Source organism: Carassius gibelio, chromosome A14 (assembly GCF_023724105.1).
Source record: "Carassius gibelio isolate Cgi1373 ecotype wild population from Czech Republic chromosome A14, carGib1.2-hapl.c, whole genome shotgun sequence".
Classification (NCBI taxonomy): domain Eukaryota; kingdom Metazoa; phylum Chordata; class Actinopteri; order Cypriniformes; family Cyprinidae; genus Carassius; species Carassius gibelio.
In genome coordinates this window covers 2,836,439-2,854,893 of record NC_068384.1, presented here as the reverse complement: position 1 = coordinate 2,854,893, position 18,455 = coordinate 2,836,439, and the positions used below count along the sequence as shown (strand labels likewise).

At 37.5% G+C, this 18,455-nt stretch overlaps 2 protein-coding genes across 3 annotated transcripts; one reads left to right on the top strand and one right to left on the bottom strand.

Annotated features, from left to right (window-relative positions):
- The first annotated feature begins 1,711 nt into the window (after nt 1-1,711).
- LOC128027247 (transmembrane 9 superfamily member 2-like) lies at nt 1,712-9,775 on the top strand. 2 transcript variants are annotated; one of them, XM_052614638.1, is made up of 18 exons: nt 1,712-1,995; nt 2,257-2,324; nt 2,400-2,493; nt 2,788-2,915; nt 3,118-3,247; nt 4,045-4,172; nt 4,441-4,552; nt 4,635-4,714; nt 4,807-4,912; nt 5,199-5,240; nt 5,501-5,633; nt 5,892-6,011; nt 6,413-6,470; nt 6,575-6,734; nt 6,924-7,075; nt 7,165-7,276; nt 7,556-7,727; nt 9,366-9,775. In XM_052614638.1, exons 1-18 carry the CDS (start codon nt 1,867-1,869, stop codon nt 9,431-9,433), a joined length of 1,992 nt encoding a protein of 663 aa, XP_052470598.1. In that variant the 5' UTR covers nt 1,712-1,866; the 3' UTR covers nt 9,434-9,775. The 2 variants fall into 2 exon arrangements, with proteins under 2 accessions (XP_052470598.1, XP_052470599.1); XM_052614639.1 differs by lacking the exon at nt 5,199-5,240 and having other exon boundaries at nt 1,713-1,995.
- A 1,122-nt stretch (nt 9,776-10,897) lies between these two features.
- Nucleotides 10,898-15,987, bottom strand: LOC128027248 (probable G-protein coupled receptor 101). The gene is made up of 2 exons (XM_052614640.1): nt 15,708-15,987; nt 10,898-14,580 (listed from the first exon to the last, which is right to left on the bottom strand). Exon 2 carries the CDS (start codon nt 14,480-14,482, stop codon nt 13,181-13,183), a length of 1,302 nt encoding a protein of 433 aa, XP_052470600.1. The 5' UTR covers nt 14,483-14,580; nt 15,708-15,987; the 3' UTR covers nt 10,898-13,180.
- Between the last annotated feature and the right edge of the window lie 2,468 nt (nt 15,988-18,455).

Sequence of the window (18,455 nt, the reverse complement as noted above, 5' to 3'; positions counted from 1 at the left end):
AGAATAGTGATTCAATGATCAAACGAACACTGAATTATGAATTAAATGTTTCTATATCAAGATAGACCGATCTATCTATCTATACAGTGGTGGCCAAAATTCAATGGGAAGCTCTAGTTTGGAAAGGGGGGGTCAGTAATAATGGTCATTTTAGATGACCTTTTGGATGCATTTAATTATAAAATCCTTTAAAATCTATAATAACATTAAACTTATTTAAAATGTTCTAAATATTCTTGGATATCAAGACAGCAGTTCTGGCCATATTAAAGATAGACATGTGTGAATTTGCACATTATAATGTAAGCACAATTAATGACCCTATGTGTTTAAAAGAATTTTCATTTTGTAATAACAATGTTATAAGATGTTTTAAATAAATAGTTTTGAATATAGAAATGTTAAACAATTTAAATAACTCAATTTGTAACCCTCTATGGTATGCAGTATGTTCTAGCCATGAATTATATTTTTTTCAAATAAATTTTTATTACATGAAATAGTTTGAATCATACAAATAAAAAAAATTGTATAGGAACACTGAAAAAATGTCATTCATCCAAATAAAAAAATTAGGGTAATGATTCACATCTATATTTAAAAAATAAATAACGTATAGGGGCACAATGAACAATGGTCAAAAAGGTAGTTCTTCTGTAAAATTACTACTTTTCTATTTAAATGCACATTTCTTTTGGAAATTAATAGATTTATATAATCTGAACTAACTGCTCTCTTCCTATTGGCCTTTCCATAAAATATTGCTGTATTCATTTTCTAAAAAAGAAGTAATAATTTTGTTATTTAAGTACAACTACAATCAACACTTCAAATAGGCTAAATAAATAACTGCAATCATATTATTTATGCTATCTATAAAAAAATCCCAGTGGGTAAATACATTACTGCAATTCCACTGTGTACAGTGTTGCCATATGGAAACATTGCTATTTTCTCAATTTACAGTAAAACTTTGTTAGAAAGATGCTGCAAAAAAAATCCCCCTTGTAAAGAGATGTTTAGAAATGAGGTTAATAGAGCAATTTCTGGAGCTCTTCAACAGGTGAAGTGGTAAATATTATATTATAGCCTACATTATATTATAAATGAGGCAAATATTTTTGGACGGACATTCAAATCCATGTCACTTAAAAAAAGCATGCCAAGGCCTGCTCTCTTAATTCCCATAGAAAAATAAATTGTATTATTATTATTATTATTATTATTATTTTATTCAGAATAACAAGGAAATTAGTAGAAATTTTCCTACTTCTTGCCATATGGTAACTTCGTACCATAAAGGGTTTAAAAAAGTTAACTTAAACCGACCGGTGGCGTTAAGCCACGAGCAGCTTTCACACATAAAGTCTTTACTAGTAAATTACCGGTAAATAATCGTTAAGTCGAGAGATCATGTGTGAACAGGACCTTTTCAAAAATACCGGGAATTTCGTTTACCGTTGATGCGCTGATAGGAGATAGAGCCTAACGAATATGATTTGTCTTTCATTAACGTAACATACACATTCAGGAGTACATTAAATATAATTTACAGAAATTTTCACATGTAACAAATTAGAAAAAAATACATACATATACAAAACTGATAAAGATAAGCAAAAAATAAATGAAAACAGAATTCCAAATAAAACGTAATTTATCCAGATGTCTTGCGTATCAATGAATTGGGGGAGGGGCCACCGGTGGGCGGGGTCATGGACGCAGTAAGGAAGTGACTCCGATACAAACATTGAGACAGTAGCAGCTGCCCGCGGGCTCGATTTTCTCCTTGAATTGTCGCCGGTTAGTTTTATGGTTTGCGCCAGCAGAGTAAACCGGACTTTTGGCAGGACGCTGCTTTGAAAAATGAAATCTTTAAATCCGCGTTTTATATTTGTGCTGAGTTTAACACTTGTCAGCTCAAGCTTTGGATTCTACCTTCCGGGTTTAGCACCAGTCAGTTTTTGCGAAAAAGAAGATGCGAAGGAATGTCAGGTGAGCTTTTGATGTCCTGTACTTATTCTTTCATCTTTTTTACTTGCGTCTACAAACAGTTGAGGCATAACAGATAAAACCGATGTTTCGACATTGAGTTAAAAAGCAAACTCTGGATTCTATACATTGAAAATTCATGTTCAAAGAATGAAAACAGACAGAAGTGTTCATTAAGTAATTTCAGGTATATATGAAATGGTTGAGATCTGATTAATAGTCAGCTGTCCCCTTGACCCCACTTCCCTGCTGTCATTCCCGCAGAAAGACATACAGCTGTTTGTGAATAGACTGGACTCAGTGGAATCAGTCCTGCCTTATGAATATGATGCGTGAGTATTCTTGATATTTACAGTAAGCTTTATCTATACCAGGACCGATCTAGAAGGGAATGCTTTTTGCTTTAGGTTTGATTTCTGCAAAGATATGGATGAAAGAAGGCCCTCAGAGAACCTTGGGCAGGTGTTATTTGGAGAAAGAATAGAAACGTCACCTTACAAGGTAAGAGGTCAATGTTTTTATTTGACTTTTTCATTTGATCAATCTTATTAATTGTAATTTAATATTATTGTGGGAGTGACCTTGTTCATTGCAATTGACAGACACAGACACTTTTTTTTTTGTTGTTCATGTGATTTAGTTTCTATATTTTCATATCATATGTTATCGTATGATAATGTTGATGTTATTTAGGCAGTGTATTCTTAACTGTTACTATTCTGCATTAATGTGTTATAATAATTAACTCCAGTTCTTCTCATATAATGGATACTGATTTTTTTAAATTCTCCATAGTTTTCATTTAAGGCTGACAAGGCTTGTGTGAAGGTCTGCACCAAATCATATGATGCAGGTTCAAGAGAAGACAAGTTAAAGTTGGACTTTCTAAAGAAAGGAATGGAGCTGAATTATCAGCACCACTGGTATGTGTTTGTGTAATGTCTACTGTAGGCGTAGTAGTAGTAAGAAAATAAAAGTTGTCATTTTGCGTTAACAGTTGAAAAGGCACAAAACCACTTTGTCATCTTAGGGTTTGGCATACAATTATAGAATTATTTATGCAATCTCTAATGGTTTCTCATAAAAGATAAGTGGATTTAGTTTATTCATAAACTTGTTTTGCAGGATTGTTGACAACATGCCAGTGACGTGGTGTTATATCGTGGAAGGCGATCTGAAAGTCTGTAACCCAGGATTTCCCATTGGATGTCTAGTGAACCAAGACGGAAATCCAAAGGATGCCTGCGTGATAAGTGTGAGAGAGACTGTTTTTTCCCAAATCGAGTTGTGAGCTGGCAGTCTGTGATGGGATAAATATTTTATTAAAAGATTATGACGTTGTTGATTTATTTAATTGTTGGAAATAGACAGACTGTAATCATTGATTTAAGGATGGTAAGACAAACATTTGGTGTGTTTAAAATACCTACTTTTCAAACACAGTTAAGTTCATGTTTGGTAATAGTTTCTTAAAAATATGATAAATCAGAAGTCATGAGATTTACCTTATTTGTGGAATGGACACAAAATGAACAACTGTTTTGGTTCTATAATATAAAATATAATGGACCCTCATATTTCACAGAAAAGGAAGTCATAATAGTGAGCAAAACTTCTTTGAACTTACAACAGATATCATTTTTGTGTTCCTGTTTGCTCCGCTAGCAACAGAAGACATTCATGATAGTGTTTCTATCAGTTAACAAGAGGAAAAATTATAGAGAGACTGATTAATCAATCAATCCATCAGCTGTTGTATTAGAAGGACTTTCCTAACGAACTTTGCTATATTTGTGATGTTATTAGCTGTGGAAACATGTCATCACAGTCTGTGAAAAGGGTTTATTAGATATAACTGTTTATTTTTATGTTAAAAACATTATTGGTTAAATCTTTACAGCATAATATAAAATGCATTACCAACAACAAAATGGCACAATGTGTTACCGATTAATAACATTTCAGCTTTAGTTTTTTTCAAAACAAGTCTATATTAGTCACCAAAAATGAAGTAAAAGAAGCTTCTGACAGGCTTTTTATCCACTCTTTTAGGCTGAATTCAACAAGAAGAACGCTTATTATATTTTCAACCATGTGGACATCACCATATTTTATCACAGTGGAGATGAAACCAATGGGATGAATGCTCGACTTGTGGCGGCAACACTGGAACCCAGGAGGTCTGATTTAGCAAGTGTCTGTAACTAACTTGACTTGAAATTGTGACCTTAAGACCTAATTTGACCTCTTGTTCCACATTATGTGGGCCGATATGATCAGTTTCAGATTTAACTAGAATTGAAAACTAGGCATAGTGACACCTGTTTGCAAGCACACTTCAAATATGAAAACCAAGTAAATATGTACTCTTATGCGTATGAATAGAGATATCTCATCTGCAGTGTAGTTCGTTAGATAAGAACAATACATATGTTGTCTGTTGGACAGTGTCAAGCATAGTGATGACGACAATCCATCATGTGACGGAGCTCCCATGGACATAACAGCAGAATTCAAAAGTAATCTCAAAGTCACCTACTCTTATTCGGTTCAATTTAAGGTAAGTTTGAGATTGTTGAGTCAGTGCAATGAGATGGTTGGAAAGGACATTGTGTAATGTATTTCTTCCCCTCCTTTTTTAGCAAAATGATGATATTAGATGGGCTTCTCGATGGGATTATATTTTAGTTTCTATGCCTCACACCAATATCCAGTGGTTCAGGTGAGCACAATCTGATTGTAAATATCATGCAATCAAGAATAAGAGTATCTCCATACATATAAATGCCCCAACTTCATTTGATTTTTTTTTAGCATCATGAACTCTTTGGTCATTGTGCTCTTCCTGTCTGGCATGGTGGCCATGATCATGCTTAGAACACTGCACAAGGATATTGCCCGGTACAACCAGATGGACCAGGTACCTTGAATTTACTTTGCTTTCATTCCTAGATAACAGAATAAATGAATGACTCGGAAATGCCATCAGAGTCCCTTGTGTCAACAGAGCTGACACTTCAACATAGGCACAAACGTTTAGAACAAACATCCAGTTCCTATATTATGTTTGCTTCATGGAGATCCTAATCTTCAAGCACAGACAGAGCGACAAGTTTTCTCTTAGTTTGAGTGTGGTCTTGTTTTTCTTTTATTAATAACCATAAGAATACCTCCAGTCACTGAATCCTCTGTTGTGACATTCACAGGCAGACTGGGTTAAGATCCCTCCAGCTGCAAACATTACCTATGTAAGCTTATTAGCTAATGTCGTCACTGGTGATTATGTTCTGTTGATTGTTTGGCTTTGGGAATATGGTAAAACAAGTGCAAATATACATTACCATGCTCACCTAACAAGGTATAAAATTAAAGATTTTGCAATGAACAGGTAATATCACTGGCACATACCATCTGCTGTTCCTGATTGTTTTTGGCGACTTGCCATAATGATTCATCTGTTGTCGGCCATATGTAAGCTCATTTAGATTTATTGTTCTATCTCCTGCAGGAAGACGCCCAGGAGGAGTCTGGCTGGAAGCAGGTACACGGTGACGTGTTCAGGCCGCCCAGGATGGGCATGCTTCTGTCCGTGTTCCTCGGACAGGGCACTCAGGTCTTCATCATGACCTTCATCACCCTTTGTAAGTGCATCTGGAACAGAAATGAATTAAATATACTGCAGATTGTGGATTGTACAAACGAAACTTAAAGGATTAGTTCTCTACAACTTTAAGAACAATTTGCATGCATAATGTGCCAGAAATGTGATAGTTAATCTATGCATAATAAAGATTGTCAATTAAATATAGTTGTGTATATATTTTGGTAGTTTGTTATGTCATATTATCATTATAGTAGCATTAAATGAACAAAAGTGACACTCCTGCTTTTGTGTTTAGTCTTGGCCTGTCTGGGCTTCCTGTCTCCAGCCAACAGAGGGGCTCTCATGACCTGTGCAGTGGTGTTGTGGGTTCTGCTCGGCACACCTGCTGGATACGTGTCTGCCAGACTCTATAAGAGTGAGCAAATATTGCAATGGAACACATATTTTACCGTATTTTCTTCAGGAATCATTAGGATTTTTCAAAAGTGCTAGTCATTTTATTTGTGTTTTTTTTAATGTCCTGCATTTTGATGAGGGAAGAATACTAAGTACCTCTTAAATATGTTCAATATTAATCAGAATGAGCTTTATTCCCAAGTAAGCTTACACAAACAAGAGATTCCAGTGCAGGAAAAGTACAGACATACATAACACGGCGATAAAAAATAGGACATTACCATATAATCATAATATAAATCAATACAGAAATAAAAAATATAGTAATTGTGAATGGACAGATATGTTTTGAGAGAGCCTTTTGGCTTTTGCTTTTGGTTTTAATATCAATTGCATCCTCATATTCCTCTGTATCTTTAGCTTTCGGTGGTGTAAACTGGAAAACCAATGTTCTTCTCACAGCCTTTTTGTGTCCTGGGTAAGTTGAATACTGTCTGCATTGCAAACAGTAATACATTTCCTGATAACAGGAATAAAATGATGTATGCCAGATTTTAGCTTCAGTATTCTGTGTTTTTGCAGGATTGTGTTTGTGGATTTCTTCCTGATGAATCTGATCCTGTGGGTCGAGGGCTCCTCCGCTGCTGTTCCCTTTGGTACACTGGTGGCCATCCTGGCACTGTGGTTCGGCATCTCTGTTCCTCTCACTTTTGTGGGTGCGCACTTCGGCTTCAAGAAACCAGTGAGTATGTCTTCTTGAACAGACCAGTTGTTTTCTACTTAATACTCCAGAATTCTTCAGCTTTCGTATTTGTTAGAATATCTCTTTGGATCCGCTGTTATTGTTTCCCATTTGCGTGATCTTTTCGTTTGGCACCCTGTCATGCACAATGTTTTGAATGTGGGTGGTTTTATTTTCCTGCTTTAACAGGGCATCGAGCCACCAGTGCGAACAAACCAGATCCCACGCCAAATTCCTCAGCAGTCCTTCTTCACCAAACGTGTGCCGGGTATCGTCATGGGCGGCATCCTGCCCTTCGGCTGCATCTTCATCCAGCTCTTCTTCATCCTCAACAGCATTTGGTATGGTTTGAAATCATATCATGCTGAAGCGAGATGATGTGAGGACTGAAGTTTTGGTCCTAACAGTGCATTCAAATGTTTCTCTGCAGGTCTCATCAGATGTATTACATGTTTGGCTTCCTTTTCCTGGTCTTCATCATCCTGCTCATTACTTGCTCTGAGGCAACTGTTCTGCTTTGCTACTTCCATTTATGTGCAGAGGTGAGTTTTGACACATAAAAAAAAAAAAAAAAAAAGGAAATTCTGCATTTTACTTTGTGGGGGTGTGTGTGTGTGTGTTTTTGCTGTTTCTTATTCATCTTCACAAACAACTAAGTCATGGAGTTTATACTGACATCTAGTGGAGTGGTAGTTTTTTTTTCTAGGCCACTGATTTGAATGAGATTTTATTTCATACATAATTTTAATAATGTCAAAAGTGCTAATATTATTTATTTTAATAATAGCGGGTGTTTTAAACTTCTTTTTTCTATTTGACAGGATTATCACTGGTGGTGGCGATCATTCCTGACCAGTGGTTTCACAGCAGTCTATCTGTTTGTCTACGCAGTGCATTACTTCTTCTCAAAATTACAAATCATAGGGGCTGCGAGCACCTTCCTTTACTTTGGCTACACCTTGATCATGGTGCTCATTTTCTTCATTTTTACAGGTATGTGATAGATGGTCTGATTCACTTTAGCAATATAAAATATTTTCACGTTTATATACACTTTGTGATTGAAGCAGGGGTTCCCAAACCTTTTTGTCAGCCAAATCCCTTTGATAAAAATATATACCTGAATTACCACCTGAGATTTTAATATTAAAATTTCAATAATTGAACATTTGTATAACATTTGTATTTTTGCGGCTCTATGAAGTTGGTTGATGGTCACATGACATGAAAGAAATTAAATTAAAATATTTTATCTTTTTGTTTAGAAAGTTAGTATAATTATAATTTTGTAGTATAATTGGAATTATTATTATAGTATATTTCAGATATTGTTTTTTGATATATATATATATATATATATATATATATATATATATACTTTTTCCATACTAGGAAAAAAAATGTGTAGCACGAATGTACTGTAAGTCGCTTTGGACAAAAGCATCTGCTAAATGCATACAAATTTTTATTATCATAATATCATATTATGATGCTTGACTGGCTGATTTTAAGAGTGTACTTTCAGATATTTCAGATAAAAAGTTATGCCATTTTTCAAACATTAGCTACAGGATCTGTATCCTGTTCCTGAAAGTCAGTGCTTTCTGTGGTTAGTGTAACATGCAAAAAGTTTGCTTTGTTTTACTTCACCCACAATATCAAATGTTCATTTCCTCATAATGTCGGTGGATTGGATGCTGCAGTATGTCTCCCTTCTAGTCCTTTCCTTTGGGAGGTGAATAGTTCTAGTTGGTTAGTTCCTGCCCAGTGGGTCATGCTGTGTTTAGGCTGAGGGTAATTTGGACACCTAAAATATTCCTCATCTTTTATTGTTGTTGTTGGAAGACATCGGTGCTCTCTCTGTTGCTTCCCCTCATTGATATGCTGAGGTGGAGGTAGCTAAAGATGACCAGCCATAAACAGATTAGCATCTACACATGCTTGCTTATTTCTTTATAAATGGCATGCAAATGTCTTACGAAAACCCTCCAGATTACCAGTGTAACAGTTCTCATGGCTTTGCTTCGAATGATGGGAAACCGCTGCCATCGGTTTTCTGAGTGGACACAATCTATTTGTTGCCATGGATTCTACTAGATGCTTTAGTATCCCTGGCTGCAACTGTTATGGCAACTTCTATGTACTCTTGAGGAGTGAAAATGTAAGGCACGATTGAAAGAGGCTTACTGAATCATCAGAACGCTCTTAGTCCCAAATCTTTAAATAATGGTTCCCAGAAATGGCTCGTTTTAGCCAAAACTACCACGACTTGTTAGATCCTGAGAGCCAAGGGAAGATACAGCGAGAGCGTGTGTGGAAGGTGAGGGGGAGGAGGACTGAGAATCGTGTGTATATAAATGCATCTGAAAATAGATTCAGAACGAAAGATTTCAATTGTTGATTGGCTCACACTGGCGCCCCAGCGATGATTAGATTCAATCCTGTGCTTCATTACACTCAGCTCAGTTTGTCTCTATTATTTCCTGCATTGAAACGGTACTATTAATAAACGGTTATCTTATACAATGCCACCCAAATGACTCTAAATGTGGTTTTAATAGAAACCTTGTCAGTTAGTCTGGCCCATATTGTGACACATGTGCTAATTCTCAAATTTCTCCTTCCATCCAGGTACTATAGGCTTCTTCGCTTGCTTCTTGTTTGTAAATAAAATCTACAGTGTGCTGAAGGTGGACTAAGGGAAGGACATTTGGAGAACACATGTGGAAGTCTGAGTGGACAGTTAAATGAAGGTTAAAAGAACTGTTGGCTGGTGTGTTTGGCTCAACTGTAATTCACTGACTTGCAGTAGGTGGGCTTGTGAACTCCAAAGACCCTTTCTCAGTGCTTTACTTGGCTCGCGTTACCCGTGACTTCATTCCAGCTAAACCTAGCACGATGCGAGCAGAAGCCCATTTCTTATGTATAAAATTGTCTTATTATGTTTTTCTATTGATCCAAATGTATGTTTTACATTGTTTGTTTTACTTCATATGTAAAGACATAATTTGAATATTTAATACAATTATTCCTGTCCATGATTTGTTTTGGTACAGAATTTGTTTTGAAAGATCAGATGGGACACAATTTCGGGTGCGGTCACATTTTCATTTGTACAGTGAAATGCTGTGAGCTAAAAGCAGTCATCTTAATAGGAATCCATGCAATCTGGAATTTTGCGTGAGTGACATCTGAACATTCCAGATGCAGATTTCTCACTGCATTCAAGTTGTGGTGCGCTTCATTCTGAGTGCACAATTTGGTCACATTTATCAATATAAAGCTGCTTAGTTTGGAAGTGACCTCTGAGTAAGAGGTGCTTCACACTTTGCTACTTAATGCATAATGAATGCTCTTTGTTGGTGAAATTGTGCCTAATAAGTTTAGCTAATTTAACATTTTCACTTAAGGGCTAAACCTTTTCCACCGATTTTATTCATGTTCAAGTTGGTCACCCGAATTTCAACATTTTGACAACAGGAAACTACTTGGTTTGAAAATGACTTCTGTTTGAGTGGTGCTTTTATAAATTTTTTTGCCATGTAAAATTTAACTGACTTCTCACCTGTAAGGGACAGTTACATTTGTAAGTTGTTCAGAAATTGTTTTGCAAGCATTCATTTGGTAGTCGTTACAGTTTAATTTATTTTTATGGACTTGTCTTGTTGACCAACAGAAAGCTGCTTTGTTTTAAAGTGACTTGTGTATGCTGTTCTTCATGATTCGTGCTATTGACAATATACAATGGACCATTTTGCCCATGAAATTTCACCTCAATTTAACTAATGTGACTGCATCTTAAGGCATGTAAAACACACCACAGTAACCTCTATAATGTCACCTATTGGTGAATATCAGTAATAATCTTTACTTCATTTTTAGTAGCATAAAAATACTATTTTCCATGTGTTTTTATAGTTTTATATTGCTGAAGAATTGTTTTTTTATGGAGGGAAGGAGAATGAATGGTTAAGAAGCACTTTTCTTTTTGCAATAGAACTCTTGTATATAAGTAATAATATCTAAATAATGGAAGATATTTTGCGATTTTGTACTTTGAAAATTATTTAAATGCCAATACATTAAGAAAACCACAAGCTTGCGCATCATTTTCCAGTTCAATTTTAATTTGAAAACTCGCAGAACAAACTATGAGCTTCAATTCTTGAGGTATACATAAACATTCTTCACCATGTTATAATAAAAGAAAAATAAATCACAAAGTACATCATTACAAAAATGTCTAATTCTAAACTTTAAAAAAGTATATAAAACAGTCAGTTATTACAGCTGGAGTTTTTTTTTTTTTGTGACTGGCTATAGTTTAATAAGTGCTGCAGACATTACTGGAAACTGGCATAGAGTTGATAAAATCTGAGATATGTGTTGTTGCACTCACTGGTTTCAAAATAATATTTGCTGTAGCAGAGGAAATTGCAAGTTTGACTCGTGATTGATTCAGGGGACTTCTAAACGCCCCAGCCAGAAATTAATAATGAAGCACAGTCCCAGTTTCTACAGGGTCAAGCTAAGTGCTCAAGAGTGGTTAGCATTCCTGCCTTAATGTAGTGGTTGAACTTGATAACGTAAAGTGCTTCAGCAGTTGTCAAGCCAGTTTATTTAATCCCACATCATGTCAGTGGTTAAATGATACATTTGTGCAGTGTTAGGGGACTGAACATCATCTACAACACAGAAATGATGTACAATTTATCTATTGAGGAACTCTTAAAGAGAGCAGACTCTCCACACTGGTCAAGAGGTACATTAGAAATAACCTGAGATCCTGAGCTCATTAGCTGCTCTTGGGTAAATCTCACGAAAGCATGTCCCAGGTCACATTTCACAAATAAATAAAGCAATTCAACAAATACTACCATGATATATAAACACTTTGAATCAAATCATTTTGTTTCTTCTTTTTTTTTTTCAATACATTTACAAAAAAAGGTTTGATGGATGGGAACTGGGAAAAATGCACAAATGTTCTGAAAAGTAGGCTTAATTTTCTTTCTTTCTCATTTTGGGTTGAAATCTAAACAGATATGATCTTGACAGTTTTCATGTGACTCACCCTCTCCAAAATTCTGAAACCCCTCCACATTGCACATCTTTTAAAAACAAACAGAAATACAGTGACCCATATGCTAATGCTGATGTGATTCATCGCTTAAGTATTACTGGTGCATGAACAATAAATACATAGAACGGTTTCTTCGATTTGTTAGCTTCCTTTTGCTTGTAATTACACTTATATTAACAGTGTTTCTTTAAAAGAGAACTTTGATTCCATTGACAATGATTCAGTCGTATAACAAAGTTGATATGTATGCTTAGAAAAATAGACAGAAATCTCCCCACATATATTCTAAATTCATTTCAAAACAACATAAGGAATACTTTGTCTTTAAATCGTAAAGTAGCAATACATTTGACATGGATGTATACAAAGAACATTCATTTTGTAAGACATTGTACACTACTCTATGCGGTCTCAAAAAACATTTTACCAACAGTTTTACTCCCTAATATTTTAAGTATTATATTAAAACTGAAAAAAAAACAAATAAATAAATATTCTTTATTTAATGGAGCACTTTATACCATGTCGCCAATATTTTGTAACAGGCTTGTATCAAGCCTTGTTTATTAAATGTTTATTCAGTTCTTGATTGCAGTTTTTAAATAACCATAACCATGTAATATAACTGATGACCTCTTTCCCATACACAGAGTAAACATACACTACCGTTCTATTTTAATATATTTTAAAACAATATCTGTTTCTGTGACGGGCGGCAAAGCTGAATTTTCAGCATCATTACTCCAGTCTTTAGTATGACACGATCCTTCAGAAATCATTCTAATATGTTGATTTGATGCTTAAAAAAACACTTCTGATTATCATTATGCTGCTTAATATTTTAGTGAACCTCAAGATTTTATTGCAGTTAAATGCATTTAATACAATTGAATGCATCCTTGCTGAATAAAACATGTTGAACATAAGATAGAAATGATTGAATGTAACGATAAGATATTTTAACAGTTTCTTGGCAGGATGATAGACTATGTTTGCTAGGCTTTTCTGTCGTCCTCAATGTGATTTGTGTAAATACTAACCATAAAGTAGGTCCATAGCATAGCTATGAGCACATATGCACTGTTATTGGGACAGTACTTTTTAAGAAAGTTTTTTTTTTTACTCCTAAAGGTACGGACCCATGAACCCACGGTGATATTAGTACCTTAATGACACATATTAGTACCATTTAGAAGAATGCCACTCTAGTGACCCAGTGCACCTTTTTTTTCTTGAGAGTGTGGTTACAATGTATTCAGTGAGCTTGTGTTTAAGGCACAGAATTTGATTCTAAAGTACCAAGCTGTGCCCTAAATGTAAACCTAAAAGAGATGTACACACCCAAACACTGACAGAAAAAAGTTCAACATTTGCTTGTAGGTGTTTCCTCAGGTTGACTGTTGGTGTGGCTGTGTACGGTGAGCTCCTTCTCTGAGCTCAGACTGATGGAGGTGGTTTCCTTGCGGCTGTCTTTAGACCTCCTCTCTGTAGGGGAAGAAGACGTGGTGCCTTCCTCCCAGGTTCGGAGAGGACACACTCGGGCAGCCTGGCTTGACAGGTGAGTGTGTGCCAGGCGTCCATCGGTCACCGTGAAGCAGCTGTCCACAGCGGAGCCCTGACTGATCCGGCCCTGCCCGCACAGTGGCCCGCAGAGCAGTGCCAGGAACTCCTTGCGTACGCTGCGGTGCATGTAGCCGTAGATGTAGGGGTGTAAGCAGCACTGCAGGAAGAAAAGAATGAGAGCCACTGAGGCCAACCAGGGCGGCACTGCTGCACTCGAGTATATGGATATCGTGCTCAGGATGCTGTATGGGCCCATGCTGAACACATAGGACGCCATGATGACGAACACCACCCGCGCAGCCTTACAGTGATAGTGGAAGCGTCTATGGCGGGTCCTGATGGGATAAGTGGCTGAAAAGGGGCCTTCTGGCTGCGGATGCCTTTGTGGGCTGGAACAGGATGCTTGGGAATCTGGAGGGGGGTTGGATTGGATGGGGTGAACGAGGGCATTCTGCCGCCTTGCTGCTCTGAACACCATCCAATAACAGCAAAGCATGATCACCACAGGCAGCCAGAACGAAAGAGCGGACACCACGGCTGAATACGAGTAGCTGGAGGACCACACAACAGTGCATGTGTTGTAGCGCCGGTCGAATTCGATGGTTCCCCATCCATAAAGTGGCGGGGTGCTCTGAAGCGCACTGAGAAGCCACGTGAGAGCAATCAGGTTGGTACCCAGGTGAGGTGTCATTCGGGTGGGATAGGACAGTGGGTGGATAATGGCCAAGTAGCGATCCACAGACACCACGATGATGGTGTTGACGCCGGCGAATGCAAACAGATGCATGAGCACCACGAGAGCCTGGCACAGCCGGGAATCCAGCGGCCAGACCTCAGGCACGGTGGCGGCGATGGCGAAGGGCATGACCAGCACCGTCTGCAGTAGGTCGGCTAGGAGCAGGTTAAGCACGAAACGGTTGGCAACATGGAGAAGCTGCGGCTTGCGCTGGAATACCAGCAGCACCACAACGTTTCCGAAAAGTGAGGTGCATGCGATCACCGATATAAGAACCATCTTCACCATAGTGTTCACTAGAGAAGGTGCGCCTGGGTCCCAGGGCACTCTGCTGGAGTTACTGCCCAGAGGTGGAAAGGTGGGCATGATGACAGAAACAAGGTGAGAGATAACACATGAGGAGCCTTTCGGATATCACCAAAACCAGCCTGAAGGTCTGACGACTGTTTTGTCACTCTTCACACCTTGAAAGAGGACGTAACACAAGAAGTAATGTTGTTCAACACATTTTGATCCCTCTTAGATGAATGTTCACACTTGTCAGTTCTGTAATGATACTCGAGTCACAGTGAAACAGACATCTGAAAGAACTATTCTGTTCAACCTACACATACATTTTACATATTTATTTTTAGTCATTAGCAGAGACTTTTTAGGAATGCATAATATATATATATATATATATATATATATATATATATATATATATATATATATATATATATAATCTGCAAATACTGATGAATGATAATTAATTGCTCTAGCTCATATCCTCTGTTTTTTACATTTCGATTATCTTTGATGTTTTCTACACTCACTGAAAATGTATCCTTAAAAACTTTAGTCAACTTTTAGTAAGCATTTAAAATTCATTTCAATTTTTAGTGTTTTTGTTTTATTTAAAATAGCAATTTTAATATGACTATGATATTAAGTAATTTTTTATTCATATTAAATATATTTGTGACATATTGCATTGACTAGAATTTTAACATCGTTGCATCCCTGATGCTAATTACACAACTTTATAAAACAAGAGTCAACAATATTTGCAGTACTCATTGCCAAACTTCAAATTTGTACTGTAAATATACTTTTATATATCCATATTGTAATTTAAAAGTACATAATATAATGAACCTATTTGGACAGCCTACTACATAGTGCTTACTATACAATGTATACTGTATGCATTTTATAAAGACTATACCTATACTCAAAGGTTCTGGTGCCTGCTATATAACAGTGCATACTACATAGTATAGTATTTACTGCATGTATGTACAAATCTGTATGCATATTTATACGTATTTATACGCAAAATAAATAGGCAACTTAATCTGTATAAAGAGACAATTAATCTATTTGCATGATCTATAAGCTGTGTGCATCGTATCGTACCTGGTCTTCTTGAGTTACTGTTGGTAAGCACGGGACAAATTATATGCATCTACCTTTTATGCGAACAATGAGAAACAGCTGGAAATCACCGCTGTCATCATTCCGTTGTTAACCGCGCGCTAATAGCGGCGCTGGTTTTTCTACGGTGCAAATCTCATGCAAATATTACCAATGAATGGAAGATATTTACCGTGTGACGATCATTGAAAACGAAGCATCTTTTCGAATGGCTGTCGGTGGTCAGTCGCCTTTGTGTCTCTCTCTTCACTGAAAGCAGGGCTCCAGTGATGTTCTTCCATTTCAGTCTCCTCGGTGTCATCAACGGCAGTCGCGTCCGCTCGCCTCTGCTCGGCTCTGTGTGAGCAAGACTTCATTCAGAGGTGGAGGGAGAAGCATCGTTGCTCGCTGGTGCTCTAAGAGCAGATATTGTTTCAGTAAACCGCCGTGGGTTTCTGTAACCTGCTGGTGAACATGCGGTGGCGCACATACAGCAGTGTCACATCGGTTACATGTCATCAGCATCACACCGTTCTTCTCATTAGCACTGGAGCGCCGTCGGTGCTCTCGAGTGCACTTAAACACAAAAACCTTCCGCAATAAGTAGCCTAATCGTGCTGATCACATCCAGTGGGTATACGATCAACAATGAGTGTTGTTGAAGGCAAACTTAAATAAACAAAAACAAAGTAGTATACATTCAACTTGTGGGTCATTTTTCTTTGTACCTACTACATTCTAAATATTACATACACTCACCGGCCACTTTCTTAAGTGCACCTGTTCAATTGCTTGGTAACACAAATAGCTAATCAGCCAATCACATGGCAGCAACTCAGTTTATTTAGGCATCCAGATGTGGTGAAGACGACTTGCTGAAGTTCAAACCGAGTATCAGAATGGGGAAGAAAGGGGATTTAAGTGACTTTGAATGTTGAATGGTTGTTGGTGCCAGACAGGCTGGTCTGAGAATTTCAAAAACCGCTGATCTACTGGGATTTTCACGCACAACCATATCTAGGGTTTACAAAGAATTGTTGAAGAAGAGAAAATATCCAGTGAGTGTCAGTTGTGTGGATGAAAATGCCTTGTAGATGTCAGAGGTCAGAGGAGAATGGGCAGACTGGTTAGAGATGATAGAAAGGCAACAGTCACTCAAATAACCTCATTACAACCAAGGTATGCAGAGTACCATCTCTGAATGCACATCACATCGAACGCTGAAGCAGATGGGCTACAGCAGCAGAAGACCACACCGGGTGCTGCTCCTGTCAGCTAAGAACAGGAAACAGAGGCTACAATAAGCACAGGCTCACCAAAACTGGACAACAGAAGATTGGAAAAACATTCCCTGATCTGATGAGTCTGGATCTGAACATGAAAGCATGGATCCATCTTGCCTTGTCTCAACAGTTCAGCCTGATGCTGGTGGTGTAATGGTGTAGGAGATTTTCTTGGCACACTTTGGACCCCTTAATACCAACTGAGCATCGTTTAAATACTAAAGCCTACCTGAGTATTGTTGCTGACCATGTCCATCCCTTTATGACTACAGTGTACCCATCTTCTGATGGTTACTTCCAGCAGGATAATGCACCATGTCACAAAGCTCAAATCTTCTCAGACTGGTGTCTTGAACATGACAATGAGTTCACTTTACTCAAATAACCTCCACAGTCACCAGATCTCAACCCAATAGAGCAGCTTTGGGATGTGGTGGAACGGGAGATTCGCATCATGGATGTGCAGCCGACAAATCTGCAGCAACTGCATGATGCTGTCATGTCAGTATGGACCAAAATCTCTGAGGAATGTTTCTATCACCTTGTTGAGCACATGCCACGAAGAATTAAGGCCGTTCTAAAGGCAAAAGGGAGTCCAACCCGGTATTAGCAAGGTGTATGCTACCTAATAAAGTGGCCAGAGAGTGTATTTAGTCCATACTAGATGGATGAATAGGCCTACTACATTTGTAAAACATTCTTGTGCAAAAATAACGAATGATTTCAGTGATAAGTTATCAATCTTTCATCTTTCATTGTTCATTCAAAACTCACACCGTTGAGCCTATGTTTTGTCGCACTTAGATCGAACAGACGGCAGATCTCACAGATAGACTGATAATGCGTTTTACATATTGTTCTAAAGGGCCGCAAGTATCTTTTTGCATTGTAGTGTCCTCGATACACACAACTTACTAATTCTCTCTTTATTAGATAACTTATTTTTAGTGCCTTTCTGATGCCAGAGGTACTGATCGGGGAACTGCCCTGGCAGGCCCGGCGCCACGAGGGGGCAAAAGGGGGCAATGCCCCCTCAGATCTGACTTGTGCCCCCTCGGTTTCATTTTTGTATTCGTGGTTAAAAATAAATGGTAAACCTTTTGAGTTAAATAATAATTTAACCTTATCCCCATGGGATTTAGAATGTTCAGTGTGACTCGTGACATTACTGCCAGATTCAAATATCTTTCGCGTTGGTTGGCGCTGAGCCAGATACGGACGAGCTCAACGCTGTCATATATCACAACTATGTAGTGTTTTCAACCTCTTAATGTTTATTTTAGATTTCAGACATTTAAATACACATAAGCACTGGTAAAATAACAGCCTACATTTGGAGTTTGTAAAATACACACTGATGTCTGTGGAAGCAAGTGCTAGTGTCGCGTTGGTTGGCGCTGAGCCAGAGACGGACGAGCTCAGCGCTGTCAAATCACAACTATGCAGTGTTTTCAACCTCATAATGTTTATTTTAGATTTCATACATTTAAATAGGCTACACGTAAGCACTGGTAAAACAATAGGCTACATTTGGAGTCTGTGAAAGCAGCAAAAACAATCTATTCAAATGTAATTTGCCGACGTGTGTTTTTAAAATCAGATAAACACAGTGGAAGTAGGCTATCTATAAAGTTTACTCTATTGTTATAAAGATTTTA